Source organism: Panthera uncia, chromosome B4 (assembly GCF_023721935.1).
Source record: "Panthera uncia isolate 11264 chromosome B4, Puncia_PCG_1.0, whole genome shotgun sequence".
Classification (NCBI taxonomy): Eukaryota; Metazoa; Chordata; class Mammalia; order Carnivora; family Felidae; genus Panthera; species Panthera uncia.
The window spans coordinates 60,924,848-60,942,047 of NC_064809.1; the positions used below are offsets into that span (position 1 = coordinate 60,924,848).

General features: G+C 40.7%; 1 protein-coding gene across 2 annotated transcripts in view; it reads right to left on the reverse strand.

Annotated features, from left to right (window-relative positions):
- The window catches only part of TMTC1 (transmembrane O-mannosyltransferase targeting cadherins 1), a 624,031-nt gene that overhangs the window by 55,605 nt on the left and 551,226 nt on the right, over positions 1-17,200 (reverse strand). For both annotated transcript variants that reach the window (XM_049625225.1, XM_049625224.1), the window contains exon 12: positions 4,618-4,761. In XM_049625225.1, the coding sequence (XP_049481182.1) occupies positions 4,618-4,761 (144 nt within the window). The remainder of the gene's footprint in view (positions 1-4,617; positions 4,762-17,200) is intronic.

Below are 17,200 nucleotides of genomic sequence, written 5' to 3' on the forward strand. Positions count from 1 at the left end.
GAGAGGTATTTGGGCAGCATGGGTCAAGGTAAGTGAATAGAATAGGAATCCAAGGGCAGGCATTCAGTCCGAGGTCTGACAAGGCCTAGGCCAATGTCACACGAGATCTCTGAGCCTTGGTTTCTCCATGTGTAAAACAGGGATGCAGATGATAATACCTCTCACAATAGATTAAAGATTAAATAATGCATATGAAAACACTTACCTGTAAACCGGACAGTATTATATAAATGTTAACTATTAGCATGATTTTATTCTACTGAATTGTAAAAGGAATCTACATAGATACAGCCACTCTGCTTTCTGGTGTGAATGAAAAGAACAAAAGGCAAACAATGGTGACTTTGTACAAAGCACTCAACTTCGCAGGACCCTGTTTCCTCTTCTTCCCTGTCTACTTTAAGGAGTCACGAGGAGGGCCTCCTCAAAAAAACATGCACTCAGAAAAGTACAGTCTTACACAAATGTAAAGCATTGTCTTTGGTTTGGATAATCATCAAAAGTTGATTTTGACAAAATCTCTGACAAAGAGAGAAAAAGTCCGATGCTCAGTATCCAGGAATCCCTCCTACTGTGAAGAGTAGCCATTGCCATGCTCCAAAAAATAATCCCTTATCCTTTTAACTCACAGATACTCATTCAAGCTAATAGTGGAATAATATGTGAATTGAAAAAGGAAGGTTAGAGTGTGCATCTCTTGTTCAGGTCTTGGCAAGATGAAATTTAAGGACCGTCTAACCATTATGTTCAAGTAGAGGCCCATTCAGCACAATATTGTAACCATAACTGCAGGACATCATTCCTAACAAGAACTGTCATTAAAGCTGGCTCTTTGGGGGAACAAATACTCATATGGTCTTTAAAATCAATACTATGTGGCACAAAAACAGACACATAGACCAATGGAATAGAATAGAAACCCCAGAACTAGACCCACAAATGTATGGCCAACTCATCTTTGACAAAGCAGGAAAGAACATCCAATGGAAAAAAGACAGTCTCTTTAACAAATGGCGCTGGGAGAACTGGACAGCAACATGCAGAAGGTTGAAACTAGACCACTTTCTCACACCATTCACAAAAATAAACTCAAAATGGATAAAGGACCTGAATGTGAGACAGGAAACCATCAAAACCCTAGAGGAGAAAGCAGGAAAAGACCTCTCTGACCTCAGCCATAGCAATCTCTTACTTGACACATCCCCAAAGGCAAGGGAATTAAAAGCAAAAATGAATTACTGGGACCTTATGAAGATAAAAAGCTTCTGCACAGCAAAGGAAACAACTAACAAAACTAAAAGGCAACCAACGGAATGGGAAAAGATATTTGCAAATGACATATCGGACAAAGGGCTAGTATCCAAAATCTATAAAGAGCTCACCAAACTCCACACCCGAAAAACAAATAACCCAGTGAAGAAATGGGCAGAAAACATGAATAGACACTTCTCTAAAGAAGACATCCAGATGGCCAACAGGCACATGAAAAGATGCTCAACGTCGCTCCTCATCGGGGAAACACAAATCAAAACCACACTCGGATATCACCTCACGCAGTCAGAGTGGCCAAAATGAACAAATCAGGAGACTATAGATGCTGGTGAGGATGTGGAGAAACGGGAACCCTCTTGCACTGTTGGTGGGAATGCAAATTGGTGCAGCCGCTCTGGAAAACAGTGTGGAGGTTCCTCAGAAAATTAAAAATAGACCTACCCTATGACCCAGCAATAGCACTGCTAGGAATTTACCCAAGGGATACAGGAGTACTGATGCATAGGGGCACCTGTACCCCAATGTTTATAGCAGCACTCTCAACAATAGCCAAATTATGGAAAGAGCCTAAATGTCCATCAACTGATGAATGGATAAAGAAATTGTGGTTTATATACACAATGGAGCACTACGTGGCAATGAAAAAGAATGAAATATGGCCCTTTGTAGCAACGTGGATGGAACTGGAGAGTGTGATGCTAAGTGAAATAAGCCATACAGAGAAAGACAGATACCATATGGTTTCACTCTTATGTGGATCCTGAGAAACTTAACAGAAACCCATGGGGGAGGGGAAGGGGAAAAAAAAAAAAAGAGGTTAGAGTGGGAGAGAGCCAAAGCATAAGAGACTCTTAAAAACTGAGAACAAACTGAGGGTTGATGGGGGGTGGGAGGGAGGGGAGGGGGGTGATGGGTATTGAGGAGGGCACCTTTTGGGATGAGCACTGGGTGTTGCATGGAAACCAATTTGACAATAAATTTTATATATTTAAAAAATAAAATAAAATAAAATAAAATCAATACCATGTAATCCAGTTACCCCAAAAGACACTGATAGGACTTTATCCAGCCATTAAGTTACTTGGGCTCGAAGTTAGGACATAAACAGACCCAACAATGACTTTAAAAAAATGAGTCCATAGAGCTTCACATAAAGAAATAAGAGCTCATAAAAATAGCAGAGTAATATAAAAGCACTCTATTGACCTGCAACTAGTTATCTGCAATAACAGAGAACTCATTTTCCCCACATCTCTTGATTTGTTACTATTTTTAACGGGAGCTAACTGGTAATAAAATGGTTTTTCTGTCACAGTGTGTACCATTTCATTCATAGTTGTTTTTCATCAATCTCAATTTGTATCAAGTTGTAACAATAAATTATCTGATTCAAAAAATTACGTTTATTTGTTTTTTGCTGACTTATAGTTTTATTTCTTTCATTTTAAGTGTATTTTCCTCACATTTACTTATTTTTGTATAGTCTTCCTTGATTTTGTGCTCCTGTAAATGGATAAAGCCATTTCTAAACATAAAACTTCAGACTCAGGGGGTGCCTGGGTGGCTCAGTTGATTAAGCATCTGGCTCTTGATTCCAGCTTAGGTCCTGATCTCATGGTTTGTGAGTTCGAGCCCCACGTCCAGCTCTGTGATGACAGTACAGAGCCTGCTTGGGAGTCTCTCTCTCCCTCCCCCTCTCACTATCTCTCTCTCTCTCTCTCTCTCAAAATAAATAAATAAACTTAAAAAACAAACAAAAAAACCCTTCAGATTCAGGATGGTACCTATCACATCATACCATATTAGAATGTTCTGTGATTAATCCACCCAATGCTTCTGTCTAAACGAGATTAGATAAAAACACACATTAACACACACATTAGGAGAAAGGACTATTATCTATCTATATATGTAAAATTAAAGGAGTAAACAAGAAGGTGGAGAAGCTGTATCACACTGAGTTACTGAGATAATTAGAGGACAGTCCTGCTGGAGCACCTGGGTGGCTCAGTCAGTTACTCTTGGTTTCAGCTCAGGTCATGCTCTCACGGTTCGTGAGTTTGAGCCCCACATCTGGCTCTGAGCTGACAGTGTGGAGCCTGCTTGGGACTTTTCTCTCCTTCTCCATCTCTCTCTCTCAAAAATAAACAAATAAACATTAAAAAAAAAAAAAAAAAAAAGACAATCCTGTTAGGGAGAGGCCAAAAGAACAAAGCAAACCATTCGCTTTTTTTTTTTTTTTTTAATTTTTTTTCAACGTTTTTTATTTATTTTTGGGACAGAGAGAGACAGAGCATGAACGGGGGAGGGGCAGAGAGAGAGGGAGACACAGAATCGGAAACAGGCTCCAGGCTCCGAGCCGTCAGCCCAGAGCCTGACGCGGGGCTCGAACCCACGGACCGCGAGATCGTGACCTGGCTGAAGTCGGACGCTTAACCGACTGCGCCACCCAGGCGCCCCAACAAACCATTCGCTTTAAAAGTACCAGATAAGCACTCTAGAAATTTAGAGATATGGAAACCAATTCAGTAAGTGTGTGGACTGCCAGCATCCTAACGAGCATCACTACAATCTCATTCCAAACATTTTCATCCTATTTCCACTTCTGATGTACCATCACCAACATACCAAGACTCTGTATTAATAAAAAGACAAGATGCAAAAGTATCCCTGTGTGCTTTAGTCTTCGGTGACACTAATCAACCTTTTACTGGGCAGTGACAGTACCCGGTGACTGGTGACTATACCTGGCAGGTCTTCGTAAGAGTAAGACTTACCATCACTAAGTCCAGGCAGACCTTACTTTGTTTTTTACTGCTAGTACAGTAAACACTGAACACAAGCTGTGGTTCTGTCATTTGCCTACAGTTTTAGAGCAGATTGCTCTTCGTGGATAAGTACTTTTACAAAGTATACTCATGGAATACCTGGGAAACACCTTTCCAAAAAAAAATTGGGAAATGTGGTATTCCATATTGCCTTCTTCAAGATTCACGGGGCATTTAGGATATTAAAGGTTCTTGCAAGAGGGGAGTCATCCTTGTCTAACTTGGCATTTCCTAAGTTTACCTGACCAAGGAGCCCTTCCCTATTCCTACCCCTCCACAGACAATCTGTGAACATATCTCAGAACTAACATGTCCAGAGAGACACTCTCGGGAAATACTCTTTTTGACTGCTAAGGGATAGAGTTAATTTAGATGAATATGACCTCTTCTCAAAGCTTGGAAACGTTTATTATCCTACTCTAAGAAGAGGACTGAAGCACGACCAAATGAGTGTTGAGAAAGAAAGGGGTGCCTAAAATGACAAGCGCACCTAATCGAAGGTCCACCTTGTACTTACTTGAGGAGATTCCCAAGATTGAAAAGAGCTCGGTTGTGCTGTGGATTTAGCTGGAGAGCCCTCTGATAGTAGATCTTTGCCTCTGCTGTGTCTCTTGTCAGCGTTCCGAGGTTGTTCAGGGCACTGGCGTGGCGAGGATACAACCTGAAAAATTAGAGATATTAAGCCAGGATTGTTCAAAAACTCCTAAGGTGGGCACAACAATTTGCTTGTTTTCCTCCCTCCTCCACCCTAGGAATGTCACAACCCAAACAAAACACTGAATTCTTCCTTTATTTTAATGGGTTGTCCATGTGAAATTTTAATTATGTATGCAGCTGCAGGCATATAAATGTGGCTGAGAAGTACATATTTGACAGGGGTATATGTAAATAACCCCCAAATGGTGCAAAAATAAACAGTATACAAATCTATCAGGGTTAACCAAATTTTAGTCCTTTGGATCCTACAATTACTTTCAATTTGCTTTGACAGAAAACCCCTATTGCCTCACCACTTCTGAGTTTCTGGGCTGGTAGGACTGCTGACCAGCTGCCCGTACAATGCCCACTATGTACATAAGATGCTGGGGGTTCTTTGGATGAGGGCGTCTTCATGAACATATTTGGATTGGAAGATGAGTCAGACTGCCATTATTGGGAAAGGATAATACACACGATTTTCCCATAAAAATAAACTTTACTCCCAAAATGGCTTTTCATCTTGGCTCTCTTTTTCCATTTTACCCCTTCTCTCCTCCTATTATAATTTGGGTGGCAACTGGCCTGAGAGAGTTCTCAGAATGAAAATCCTGACAAACACTTTCAAAAAAATTAAGTAATGCACAATGAAGTGAAAATGGCATTCCCAATGTTCAAAAGCAAATGTAAAGGAGGACTGGGGATACATCAGTAAGTCAAATTTATGCTGATTAAGGAGGGAAGGGATTCAATTTAGTTCCGTAACTCAAAACCATAAAGAAGGTAAATCCACACAGCTACATAGTTTAGTTGTTTCTGCTATATTTAGAGCAGAATATTTAGCAGACTAAGAGGTTCACTCCATCTCTGTCACCCAGAGTACTCAGAATAACCCTGTGAAGCTGCCTGTTAATGTAGGAAAGCTAAGATAATGCCCAAATAAAAATAGGATGTGTACTTGTCAAGTCTCTTGACAATCAAATGACATGCCTGGCCTCTCCCACTCTGTTCCACACCTTCTAAGATCAATTATATTTGGGAGCAGAAGGGGGTCCTATTTAAAAGGCTGACAAGACAAGTCTCATGGTTTGTCTTTTTAAACCTTTGCTTAACCCAAAGTTTCCTAGGTTTATTTGACCATGCAATCCTTCCCTACTCCCTTTTAGAGCAGCGATGAACACGATGAACATCTCTAAGAACTAGTATTTTCGGGAAGACATTACAGGTAATGCTCCTCATGACCGTCAAGGACTCTTCACAGACATGTTATGCCCTCCCAAAGCTGGAAAGCCCTAATTACTCTCAATGGCTGCAGAGGCTGCTGGAGAGAGAGATATTATGAGAGGAAGTTGGGGAAAAGAAAACATGCTGGGCCAGCACATGGCACTATTGTTTGCTTATCTCTGGTCACCTTTACTCAGGCAAAGACAACCTGAGGTCCCTGGTGGTAGCCCCACAACCCCAAGCTTCACGATCCTGAAGTATGCCAAGTCCTTGGCCTGAGGGACAGCAAGTCCTTGGCTCTCTTTCTCTGAGATGCCGCTATGGGACATCAGAGCTATGATGAGAGACAGAATGTTCTTGTACCTGTTCATTCACTACATGCCCACAAAAGTCTCCTGAGAAGCTTATGTCTAAGAATGATTTTAGAAGTGGTTACAGAGAGGATATCACTGCCAGCACTCAAATTCTTCTAAAGATTTTTTATTTTTTTATTTTTTTTGCGCAGGTGAAGATGTTGAGCAAAGCTCTCTGACTTCCCAAAGATTTAAGGGATGTCCAATGAACTCAGTGAGAGCAGTTCTCATTTCCCTGCTGACCAGCTGTAACAGAAAGCTTTCCGGGGACATCTGTCTTCTTAAACCTTGATCTTTTCCTTGATTCTTTAGGCTTGGGAGCCCTTGAAACAAATATGTGAGGTGAAACCACTACCTATGGGAAAGACAGTCTAAATTCAATAAGATCTTCCACCATGGGCTCACCCATCTCCTGCTGCACCCATCTGCACGGTCAAGCAACTGCCCTCAGCACTGGCTCTCAGCCCACCTTCTCAAACTTTACGTTCCCTCATGATCCACTGTCACTTAAATAAATAGTCATGCACTTCCAATTTCATTGAGTACAAAAATGTTTCTCTCTCTCTCTCTCTCTCTCTTTTGAAATCAGAAACAATATAAATCCACACCAAACTCAAAAACAAAAATAATCAGTGAGAAGGAAATAAAAAACAGATATAAGAAACAGATATAAGCACTATGAGGGAAAAGGCCTTTTTATGTCCTGTGTTCCGAGAACCTGTCTGCAACTGCAGAACCATGAGGCTTAGGACAGGGATTCATGGCCAACCACAAATCCCTGCCAACCATGAATCAAGCCAGGGAAGATGCTCAGTGTTAACAAAGAGTCCTGATCCATCGAGGAAAGGGATTTCTAGCATCTACAGTGGTTTACTTAATCTAGTACCACTCATAGCCCTCCACTTGAAAAATGTGCAATATTGTTTATTCCTAATAGTAAGGGTTTGCTGGCAATATCCTCTCTCACTGGGTATCCGATTAGGTTCACCTAATCACAAGCAAGCACTGCATTATTTATAAAACAAAGCTGAATTTCATTAAAAGAGTTCTTCAATAACCAAGTCGGCAAAAAATACCACTCCTTATTTTGAGTCTTAGATAGACAGAAATTTTCTTTGAACACATACTCTTTTCTTGTTTACTGAAGATCTATAGAAGGACAAGAGTTATTTTGTGCTTTTACTTTCCAAATAAACTTGGGTTTGAATTAGCTTGGGTCTAATTCAATACTGAGGGCTCCAGGAAGGGAATTTTCTACTGGAAAAAGGAACAATTTAAGGGCTGTTTATGTTGCTACATTAATGATCAGAATAAATTTAGTCCATCTTGACTTTGACTTCTACAGGTATGTTTTACAAAAGTTCTGTTACTGATTGATTATTCCCTTCCCTATCTAAAAAATCTCAGCAAAAGCTTCACTGAACTAGAGTGGAGTGGTGATTTTCAAACCTATTTTTTTTTCACATTTTAGTAGCTTTATTTACTTTTTAAAAGTACCCACCCAACACCCTAGCAATCCTCAGTTTGTTCTTTCTTTTTTTTTTTTTTTCAGGAGTAGAATTTAGTGATTCATCACTACCAGTGTCATCCTTAATGCCCCTCAGCCCTTTAGCCCTTCCCCCACACCCAACACCCCTCCAGCAACCCTCAGTTTGTCTCCATATTTAAAATCTCTTATGGTTTGTCTGCCTCTCTGTTTTTATATTATTTTTGCTTTCCTTCTCCTATGTTCATCTGTTCTGTATCTCAAATTCCACATGAGTGAAATCATATTTGTCTCTCTCTGACTTATTTCACTTAGCATAATACATTCTAATTCCATCCATGTTATTGCAAATGGCAAGGTTTCATCCTTCTTGATTAGTAAGTAATATTCCATTGAATATATATACCACATCTTCACTATCTATTCACCAGTCAATGGACATTTGGACTCTTTCCATATGTTGACTATTGTTGATAGTGTTGCTATAAACATTGGGGTGCATGCGCCCCTTTGAATCAGCATTTTTGTATCATTTGGATAAATACCTAGTAGTGCAACTGCTGGGTCATAGGGTAGTTCTATTTTTCATTTTTTGAGGTACCTCCATAATGTTTTCCAGAATGGCTGCAACAGTTTGCATTCCCACCAGTAGGGCGAAAGGGTTACTCCTTCTTCTCATCCTTGCCAACATCTGTTCTTGCCTGAGTTGTTAAGGTTAGCCATTCTGACAGGTGTGAGGTGGTATCTCACTGTGGTTTTGATTGTAATTCCCTGATGATGAGTGATATTGAACATTTTTTCATGTGTCTGTTAGCCATCTGTACATCTTCTTTGGAAAAGTGTCTATTCATGCCTTTTGCCCATTTCTTCACTGGATTATTTGTTTTTTGGGTGTTGATTTTGATAAGCTCTTTACAGATTTTGGATACTACTCCTTTATCTGATATGTCATTTGCAAATATCTTCTCTCATTCCATCACTTGCCTTTTAGTTTTGCTGATTGTTTCCTTCACTGTTTCTTTCACATCCTTCAAAAAGATTTTTATCTTTTTTTTTTTTTTTTTTTTTTTTTTACTGTCATGGCTTAAGATTTATTCCAGCAAAGGATACAGTGAAGGAATAAAAGAAAAAGTATATATACAGTAAACCTTGGATTGCAAGTAACTTGTTCTGCAAGAAGATTTTTATCTTAATGAGGTCCCAATAGTTCATTTTGGCCTTGCCTGCAGAGACATGTTGAGTAAGAAGTTGCTGTGGCCAAAGTCAAAGAGGTTGTTGCCTGTTTTCTCCTCTATGATTTTGATGGTTTCCTGTGTACATCTAGGTCTTTCATCCATTTTGAGTTTATTTTTGTGTATAGTGTAAGAAAGTGGTCCAGGTTCATTCTTCTGCATGTTGCTGTCCAGTTTTCCCAACACCATTTACTGAAGAGACTGTCTTTTTTCCTTGGATATTCTTTCCTGCTTTGTCAAAGATTAGTTGGCCATATGTTTGTGGGTCCATTTCTGGGTTCTCTATTCTGTTCCATTGATCTATGTGTCTGTTGTTGTGTCAGTACCATACTGTCTTGATGATCACAGCTTGAAGTCTGGAATTGTGACGCTTCCGGCTTTGGTTTTCTTTTTCAGGATTGCTTTGGCTATGCGGGGTCTTTTCTGGTTCCATACAAATTTTAGGATTGTTTGTTCTAGCTCTCTGAAGAATGCTGGTGTTATTTTGATAGGGTTTACCGTTCTCTATATTTAAGAGTCTCTTATGATTTGCCTTCCTCTCTGTTTTTATCTTATCTTTCCTTCCCTTCCCCTATGTTCATCTCTTTTGTTTCTTAAATTTCACATATGAGTGAAATCAGATGATATTTATCTTTATCTGACTGACTTATTTCGCTTAGCATGATAAACTCTAGTTCCATCCAGGTTATTGCAAATGCAAGATTTCATTCTCTTTGGTTGCCAAGTAATATTCCATTGTATATAATACCACATCTTCTTTATCCATTCATCAGTCAGTGGACATTTGGGCTCAAACCTATTTTTTTTAAGATCAATGTGAACAGCTCCTGGATTTTCTTTCTCATAGTCTTACCCAACATTTGTGTTGTTTATGGGGACTCTCTTGCTATTTCTTAATTATTGTCATTTTATTTCAGTGAGTTAAATTCTTAAAAATGTATGATAGAGGAAATATGTTATATTGTCAAGTAGTTCCAGGGTATAAGGAAGTTTATTTTTTCTCTTTAACAATGAAACCTAAACATAGAGATAGAGTTCCTATGAACTGAAGAGTTTTTTTTCAAATATCAGATAATTTGTATTCTTTTTTGCTAATGTTTATTTTGAGAGAGAGATAGCATGAGCAGGGCAGAGACAGAAAGAGAGAGGGAGGGAGAGAATCTGAAGCAGGTTCTGTGCTATGAGTGAAGAGCCTGATGCAGGTCTCGATCCCAAGAACTGTGAGATCACGAGCTGAGCTAAAACTAAGAGTCAGACACTCAACTGACTGAGCCACCCAGGCAACCCTGGATAATTTATATTCTTGATAGGAACACATCCATTTGAGCATTTAAGGGGTTCTTAATTTTTACCTAGCAGTGTTTTCTTAAGCAGGAATGATAAAATAGGTAGTTGAGGATATATGATTCCCCTTCATTCCCAGTCACCTTAACTCTGAGAACCAACATTGACAACATCACTGGGGGGTGGGGGAGCAGGAATAAAAGAAAATGGGTCCAAAGGGACCTGGGATGTATTAATGATACTTCACATTGTAGAATACTTTTTCTTCCATTATCTCCTTTAAGCCTCCTAATTCTTTAAGTAGAATTACTGTACTATTTTAGAGTTGAGAAAAAAAATTGAGTAGGTAATAGATTAAAAAAAAAAACAACAAACTCAGACACATGTGTTCTGTTCCTGTTCCTGTAAATCTATTTATTTTCCCCAAACATTATGAGTCATTTGACCTTCAGCAAATAAATAAACTGCTACAAATTAGAGCTTCCATTTAGAATAATTTCTCCTCTTTTTCTTTGGCCAATCCATTCACCTATGATCTTATAGGAACTAGTTCTCAGTGACAGAAGTAGAATAAACTCAATACTCAGGACACTTGGCTATTGAGATTCTCATGCACTGGAAAAATTTGTTACCTGCTGTACAAAATAATCCTGGTACCTCGGAAAAGCATAGTATTAGAAAAAGCTATTCAGTGAGTGCACAAGATGTACATACTCTCTCATCTACTGTTCTTAAGCTTTAACCTCCAGATCACCTGAAGATCCAGAGACATAAGATATATATGACCAAAGTTTGGTTTTATATTTTCTTTCAGTCATTTACTTGGAATTTTGTACAATGTGTTCAAAAGTTAAGGATGCTCTTAATTTTTTATCGTTTGATTACCCTATAAGGATTTCACTATGCAAGCAATATTGTATCATGTGCTTCAGTTTGCAATTTCCTTTTAGAATATACACACCGTTGATTTATTTGTCTGATTTTCATTCCACACATTAATTTATTTGAGGTTAACTATGCCAAGGGCAGATGTTTATTTTCTATTTCCTGCTGAGAAAAAAAAATCCAAAAAAAAAACATGGCTGGGAAAAAAATTCCACCATAAAATCTGAATTTCATTGAACTAAAAAAATGTCCAAAGCAAACTTTAATTCAGGAGTCAGCAGCATATTTTCAACCAGATTAGTCTCTGGCACTTTTTAAGTGCTTTCCTGTTATAAGATTTGAACTATCATGTCACTAAAATGTACCAGGTAACACTGATTATTGATCTGCTTTTTTACCTTTTTGAAATTGCCATTAACAAACAAGTCTTACCACTTTCTTTTTGTACTATTTAAGATAGCTTTGGAAAAAACCTCACAAGCAATTTTGGGAAATGTGACACACTCTCTAAAGAGGGCCAACTAAATTATCTGACCTCTCACAATGGATGACTTCTCACAGTGATCCAGAAGGACTCCGCCCAATTGATTTTCCGAGATAATTTAGAGTAGAACCCTGTTCTCTGATGCCCTCAGGAAATGAGTCATTTTAAGTGGCTGAATTTTCCTGATTCCTGACAATTTAACTCTCGAGGTTGGGAAATGTATTCAATTAAATACGTCTCTGCTTTTTGAAATAGAAAATGGTAAACATAATTTAACCTTTCTCAGAGGCTTGGTGTGATTGTAGTGACCTTTGGTTTTTGTGGCAGATGGTGGGGAATTGCTCTGGTGGAGTAGAAAAAAAATAACTGTATTTGGAGTCAGAAGCCATGTGTGACTTTCTAGCTATGTGATTTTGAATTTATGTCTGTCCTTTAGTTGCTTTCTCTATAACAGTAAGGTCAATAACATAATGACCTTCTTAACTTTTCATACCCATCATCATACCTGTTCCACTACAAACATTTAATGTTTTGGGATCGGTTGCAGGACCTCTGGGTAGTAGTACTTGGCTGCCCCTACAGCCCTAATGAACCCATGTCAGGCTGAAGCCACCAGCTCTCCTTCTCTCATGGATTTCTCACTCTCCAAAAAAATCATTGTCTCCACTGTTGTCAATGGCCTTCAGCTTGCTCCCATCAGTTAGAATAACATCCATTATTTCTTCATCACTAATCCAGTGAACACTCAAGTCATCTTGTATCTATCTGTCTCTCCTGTGCCGTGGGTTCTCAGATGTGAAGGACGCATCACTCTCTCCATTTTAAGAATGTAGGAATGTTCTTTGTCAAACCCTTATCCCAAAGCCTGTCAATCCTTCATCATCTAAAGCAAATGATCCCCACAGGCACCAGAGGCACTTCCTCCAAGCCTTTCTGATACACTGAACACCAAGTGGAATTTCAGACACATGCAATTTTAAAAGCTACATTGAAGGTTGTAAGGAAATCCAAAGTCCTACGTGACAGATCAATGTGCGCATGGAATCCTTACTGTAATAACACTTTGTAGCATGAATAGTACTCTGCTTGTTGTATCAACTTAGAAAAAGGCAGTGGTGGGCAGGAAAAGTGTGTCCATATTCCTAATCAATAACTGCCAATGAAGAAGATCATGAGGGACAGGGAAGGAGAAGGGTACATATCCTGAATATCCACCTCAGGAATTGGTGGTCACCACTGGCAGAAACTAGGGGTATTAAATGCCTTGTGATACATACGACAGCCCTGCATAATGAAGAGCTGTTCCATCTAAATCGTTGACGGCTCTCCCACTGAGAAACAGTGCTTGTTATTACAGAGGGGTCCTCCGACTCTAAGGGAGCCTGTGATATTTTATGCATTATATTCCCTCAGTCTTTCTTTCAACAATCACTTATTGGGCACTTAGTAAGGGCCCACAGGAATAAAGAGAAAGCAGTCCTTGCTCTCAAGGAGGTCCCATGGCAGAAGAAGGAGAGATAAGGACACCAACTTACTTTAGTGCACTATGGTCAGAGCACACAGGGCAGAAAGAGACAAAGCAGAAGGAGGGGAGTATAAGAGACAGGAGCTCATGGCAGGAGCCATGGTAGTAATCACCAAGGTGTTGCCAGGAGAGATGAGAGAGAGAGGCAGTAAGAGTTAGGGGGAAGGGGAGGAGGGGATACAAATAGGAAGAGGAAGGAAGGCTGCTTCAGAGAGAGAAAGCAAAACCAAACAGAACTCAGGAAACAAAACATTTTACTCCAGCTTAAGCACAAACTAGAAAGGAAGGCAATAAAGGGAAAGGAGCAGGTTTGGGACAGAAGGTGGTAATGTGAATCTCAGGTGCAGAGAGGGTAATTTGTGGAAATGTCCAGGAATCAGATGGATAGATGGCTCTGACAGAAAAGCTATGTGGTGAAATTACAGATCTGAGAGTTAATCAACACACAGACATTAACTAAAGCCTTTGGAACTCAAGAAATCCCTTGGGAGGAAAGCAAAGATTGAGAAAAGAAGGTGACCTAGCAGAGGGGTCTGAGGACTCCTCTATGAAGGGTTTGGAGGAGAGTCTCAAGAAATAGAAGAAAAACCATGACAGCATAAAAGCTGAAAAAGAACCTGTCTAAAAAGGAGAGAGCAGTCAACAAAATTAATGCTGCCAAGCATCAAGTAATTTACTGATATATTTATTTTTAATGTTTTATTTATTTATTTTGTGTGTGTGTATAAGAGAGAGACAGAGAGAGAGGGAAAGAGAGAACGAGCAGGGGTGGGGCAGAGAAAGGGAGAGAGAGAATCCCGAGCAGGCTCCACGCTGTCAGCGCAGAACCCAAATGCTGGGTTCAAACTCACAAACCATAAGATCATGACCTTAGCCAAAGTCAAGAGTCAAAAGCTTAAATGACTGAGCCACCCAGGTGCCCTGAGAGTCAAGTAATTTAATTGCCAAGTAGCGTCCTCCTCAGGAGTTACCCACCTGGAGGCAGCTGGTGTGCTGGAGGAAAGCAGTTTCAGTGGTGGAGAGGGAACCAACTGCAGTTGAGTGATGAGAAGGACACAAGGGAGAAGAAGACACTGAGACTTGCAGGAAATTTCACTACTTGAAAGGTGGGAAGAGACAGACTGAATGGCAGGAAGGGCTAACAGGAGATGCAGAGGCTGGTTTGCATATTTATTTAAAGATGGCAGGGACGCCTAGGTAGCTAGTCGGTTAAGCGTCTGACTTCCACTCAGGTCATGATTTCACGGTTTGAGCCCCCGCATCGGGCTCTGTGCTGACAGCTCAAAGCCTGGAGCCTGCTTCAGATTCTGTCTCCCTCTCTCTCTGCTCCTCACCCACTCACACTCTATCATTCTCTCTCTCTCAAAAATAAATAAACATTACAAAAATTTCAAAAAATAAAGATGGCAGAAGCCTGAGAATATTTAAGTATTAATGGAAAAGTACCCAGTAAAGGAAGGGTTTTAAACGAAATCTCTGAGGAGCTGGAAATGATGCACTCCTGAGCACAGGAGTCAGCCTCAGAGGAGACAAACCAGAAGGGTAGGTAATTGGAGAGGAGGGGGGCAAGATGGGTTTGGAGGCAGATTAAATTTATGTTCTGTAGAAGCAACTAAGGATCTACTTTTGATGGTTTTTAGTTTTTACACTGTATTTCAGTTACCATTTTTAAAAAGTGGTTTAATTAATTTATTTTGATGGGGGGGAAGGGGCAGGGGAGAGAGAGAGAGAAAGAGAGAGAGAGAGAGAGAGAGAGAGAGAGAGAATTCCAAGCAGACTCCATGCTGTCAGTGCAGTCTGACGTGATCACACGAACCATGAGATGATGACCTGGGCTGAGATCAAGAGTCGGATGCTTGGGGCGCCTGGGTGGCTCAGTCGGTTAAGTGTCCGACTTCGGCTCAGGTCATGATCTCGCGGTCCGTGAGTTCGAGCCCCGCGTCGGGCTCTGTGCTGACAGCTCAGAGCCTGGAGCCTGTTTCAGATTCTGTATCTCCCTCTCTCTGACCCTCCCCCATTCATGCTCTGTCTCTCTCTGTCTCAAAAATAAAGGTTAAAAAAAAAAATTTAAGAGTCGGATGCTTACCCAACTGAGCCACCCAAGCACCCCCTTGATTACCATTTTAAAAAATTTCAGGTAATTCACAAAGAAAAAGAGACCGTTAAAAGATGTCTACATGCAGCATTCATCCATCCAACATGCATTTACTAAGAGCCACATTCCTGGCATTGTTCTCCAGGCTGGGGGAAAGGACACAAATCTCTACTCTTGTGGGGCTTTCCTTTTAGTGGAGGGAGACAGACAATTAACAAAATGATAAGTAGGTTAGAGGGTGATAAAGGCAGTGGAGAAAATGAAGCAAAGAAGAGGAATAGAGTACGTTGGTGGTGACCACACTCCTAGGTGGGGTGGCCCGGGAAGGCCTTGGGACAAGATGACGTAAGTAGGGAGCCCTGAAGGAAGGGAGTGAGGCAGCTGTTTAGAGAGTGAGAGGGTGTTCTGGGAAGAGGGAACCACAAATTCAGAGTCCCTAAATAGGAAAGTGGCCTGACTGATGTGTGCCTGGAGCCCTACATGGCTGGAGCTGAGTGGTCAAGACAAGGTGCAGGAGGTGAGGTGTGAGAAAGACAGTGCAGGGCATGGAGCCAGCTGCAGGGGCCTTGAGAGACAGGAATCCAAGTGAGAGACGATGGGCTGTGGAGGTGGAGAGAAGGGTCAGATTTGCGATATAGTCATAACATATAATGAGTTTATCACTGCCAGATATACACACACTGCTTTAAGCTTTGAAATAAATTAATTATCTTATAATATTCCAACCCTATGAAGTAGGTAACACCACTATTTTCATTTTAATAAAAAATCTAAGTGATATTGTTTAAACTGTCATAATTGCTTATATACGAAATTGTAACGTAAGCTAGTGTAGTGGATGCTGTCTACAGCACCCAGACAACACCCATGTCTGAAGCACTCGCTGACAGCTCACTTGGGGGTCTTCTCTGGGCATTGCTCTCCGCCTTGGGGGAACTGCCTCACTAGAGGCTACCCGCCCTGCCTGGGGCAGTGATTGGCTGATAAGGGGGCATAAAGGTTCCACCTCTTGCCTCCATTCTTGGCAACCCTGAGGGGCCCTCCCAACTCCAGAGCTTCCTAAGGGGTCAGCTGAAGCCCTGGGATGGCACTGCCCTCAACCCTCCCCCACATTGCCCATCCTGCTTCCCTGGCTTCCTTCCCTGGTGTTCCTCCCAACTCCAAAGCTTCCTAAGGGGTCAGCTGAAGCCCTGGGACTGCACTGCCCCCAACCCTCCCCCGCATTGACCATCCTGCTTCCCTGGCTTCCTTCCCTGGTGTTCCAGAGAGCACTTCTTAATAGACTTCCTGCATGCAAATCCCTGCCCCAGGGATTCTGTTTCCTGGGGAAGCACAGCAAGTTTTTAAAGTGAAAGTGGTATAAGGCAGGGAAAAGAAGAAGAAGAAGAAGAAGAAGAAGAAGAAGAAGAAGAAGAAAACGGAGTGAAATATTTTTGTTGTTATTTTAAATGTTTGTTTATTTTGGGGAGAGAGTGTGAGCGGGGGAGGGGCAGAGAGAGAAGGAGAGAGAGAATCCCAAGAAAGATCCATGCTGTCAGCACAGAGCCTGAGGGGCTTGAACTCACAAACCATGAGATCATGACCTGATCCAAAGTCAGATGCTCAACCGACTGAGCCACCCAGGTGACCCTGGAAATGTTCTTGAGTAGAAATTACACAACCTTCATTCAGAAATTTAGTCCGTAAGTATGGCCATAATATGAGTCAATTCTAGTTTTCTAAATGAAATAGGGCTTAACTTCTTGGATTTAAGGAATAAAACTGCTATTCTTTTTTTTTTTCAACGTTTTTTTTTTTTTAATTTATTTTTGGGACAGAGAGAGACAGAGCATGAAC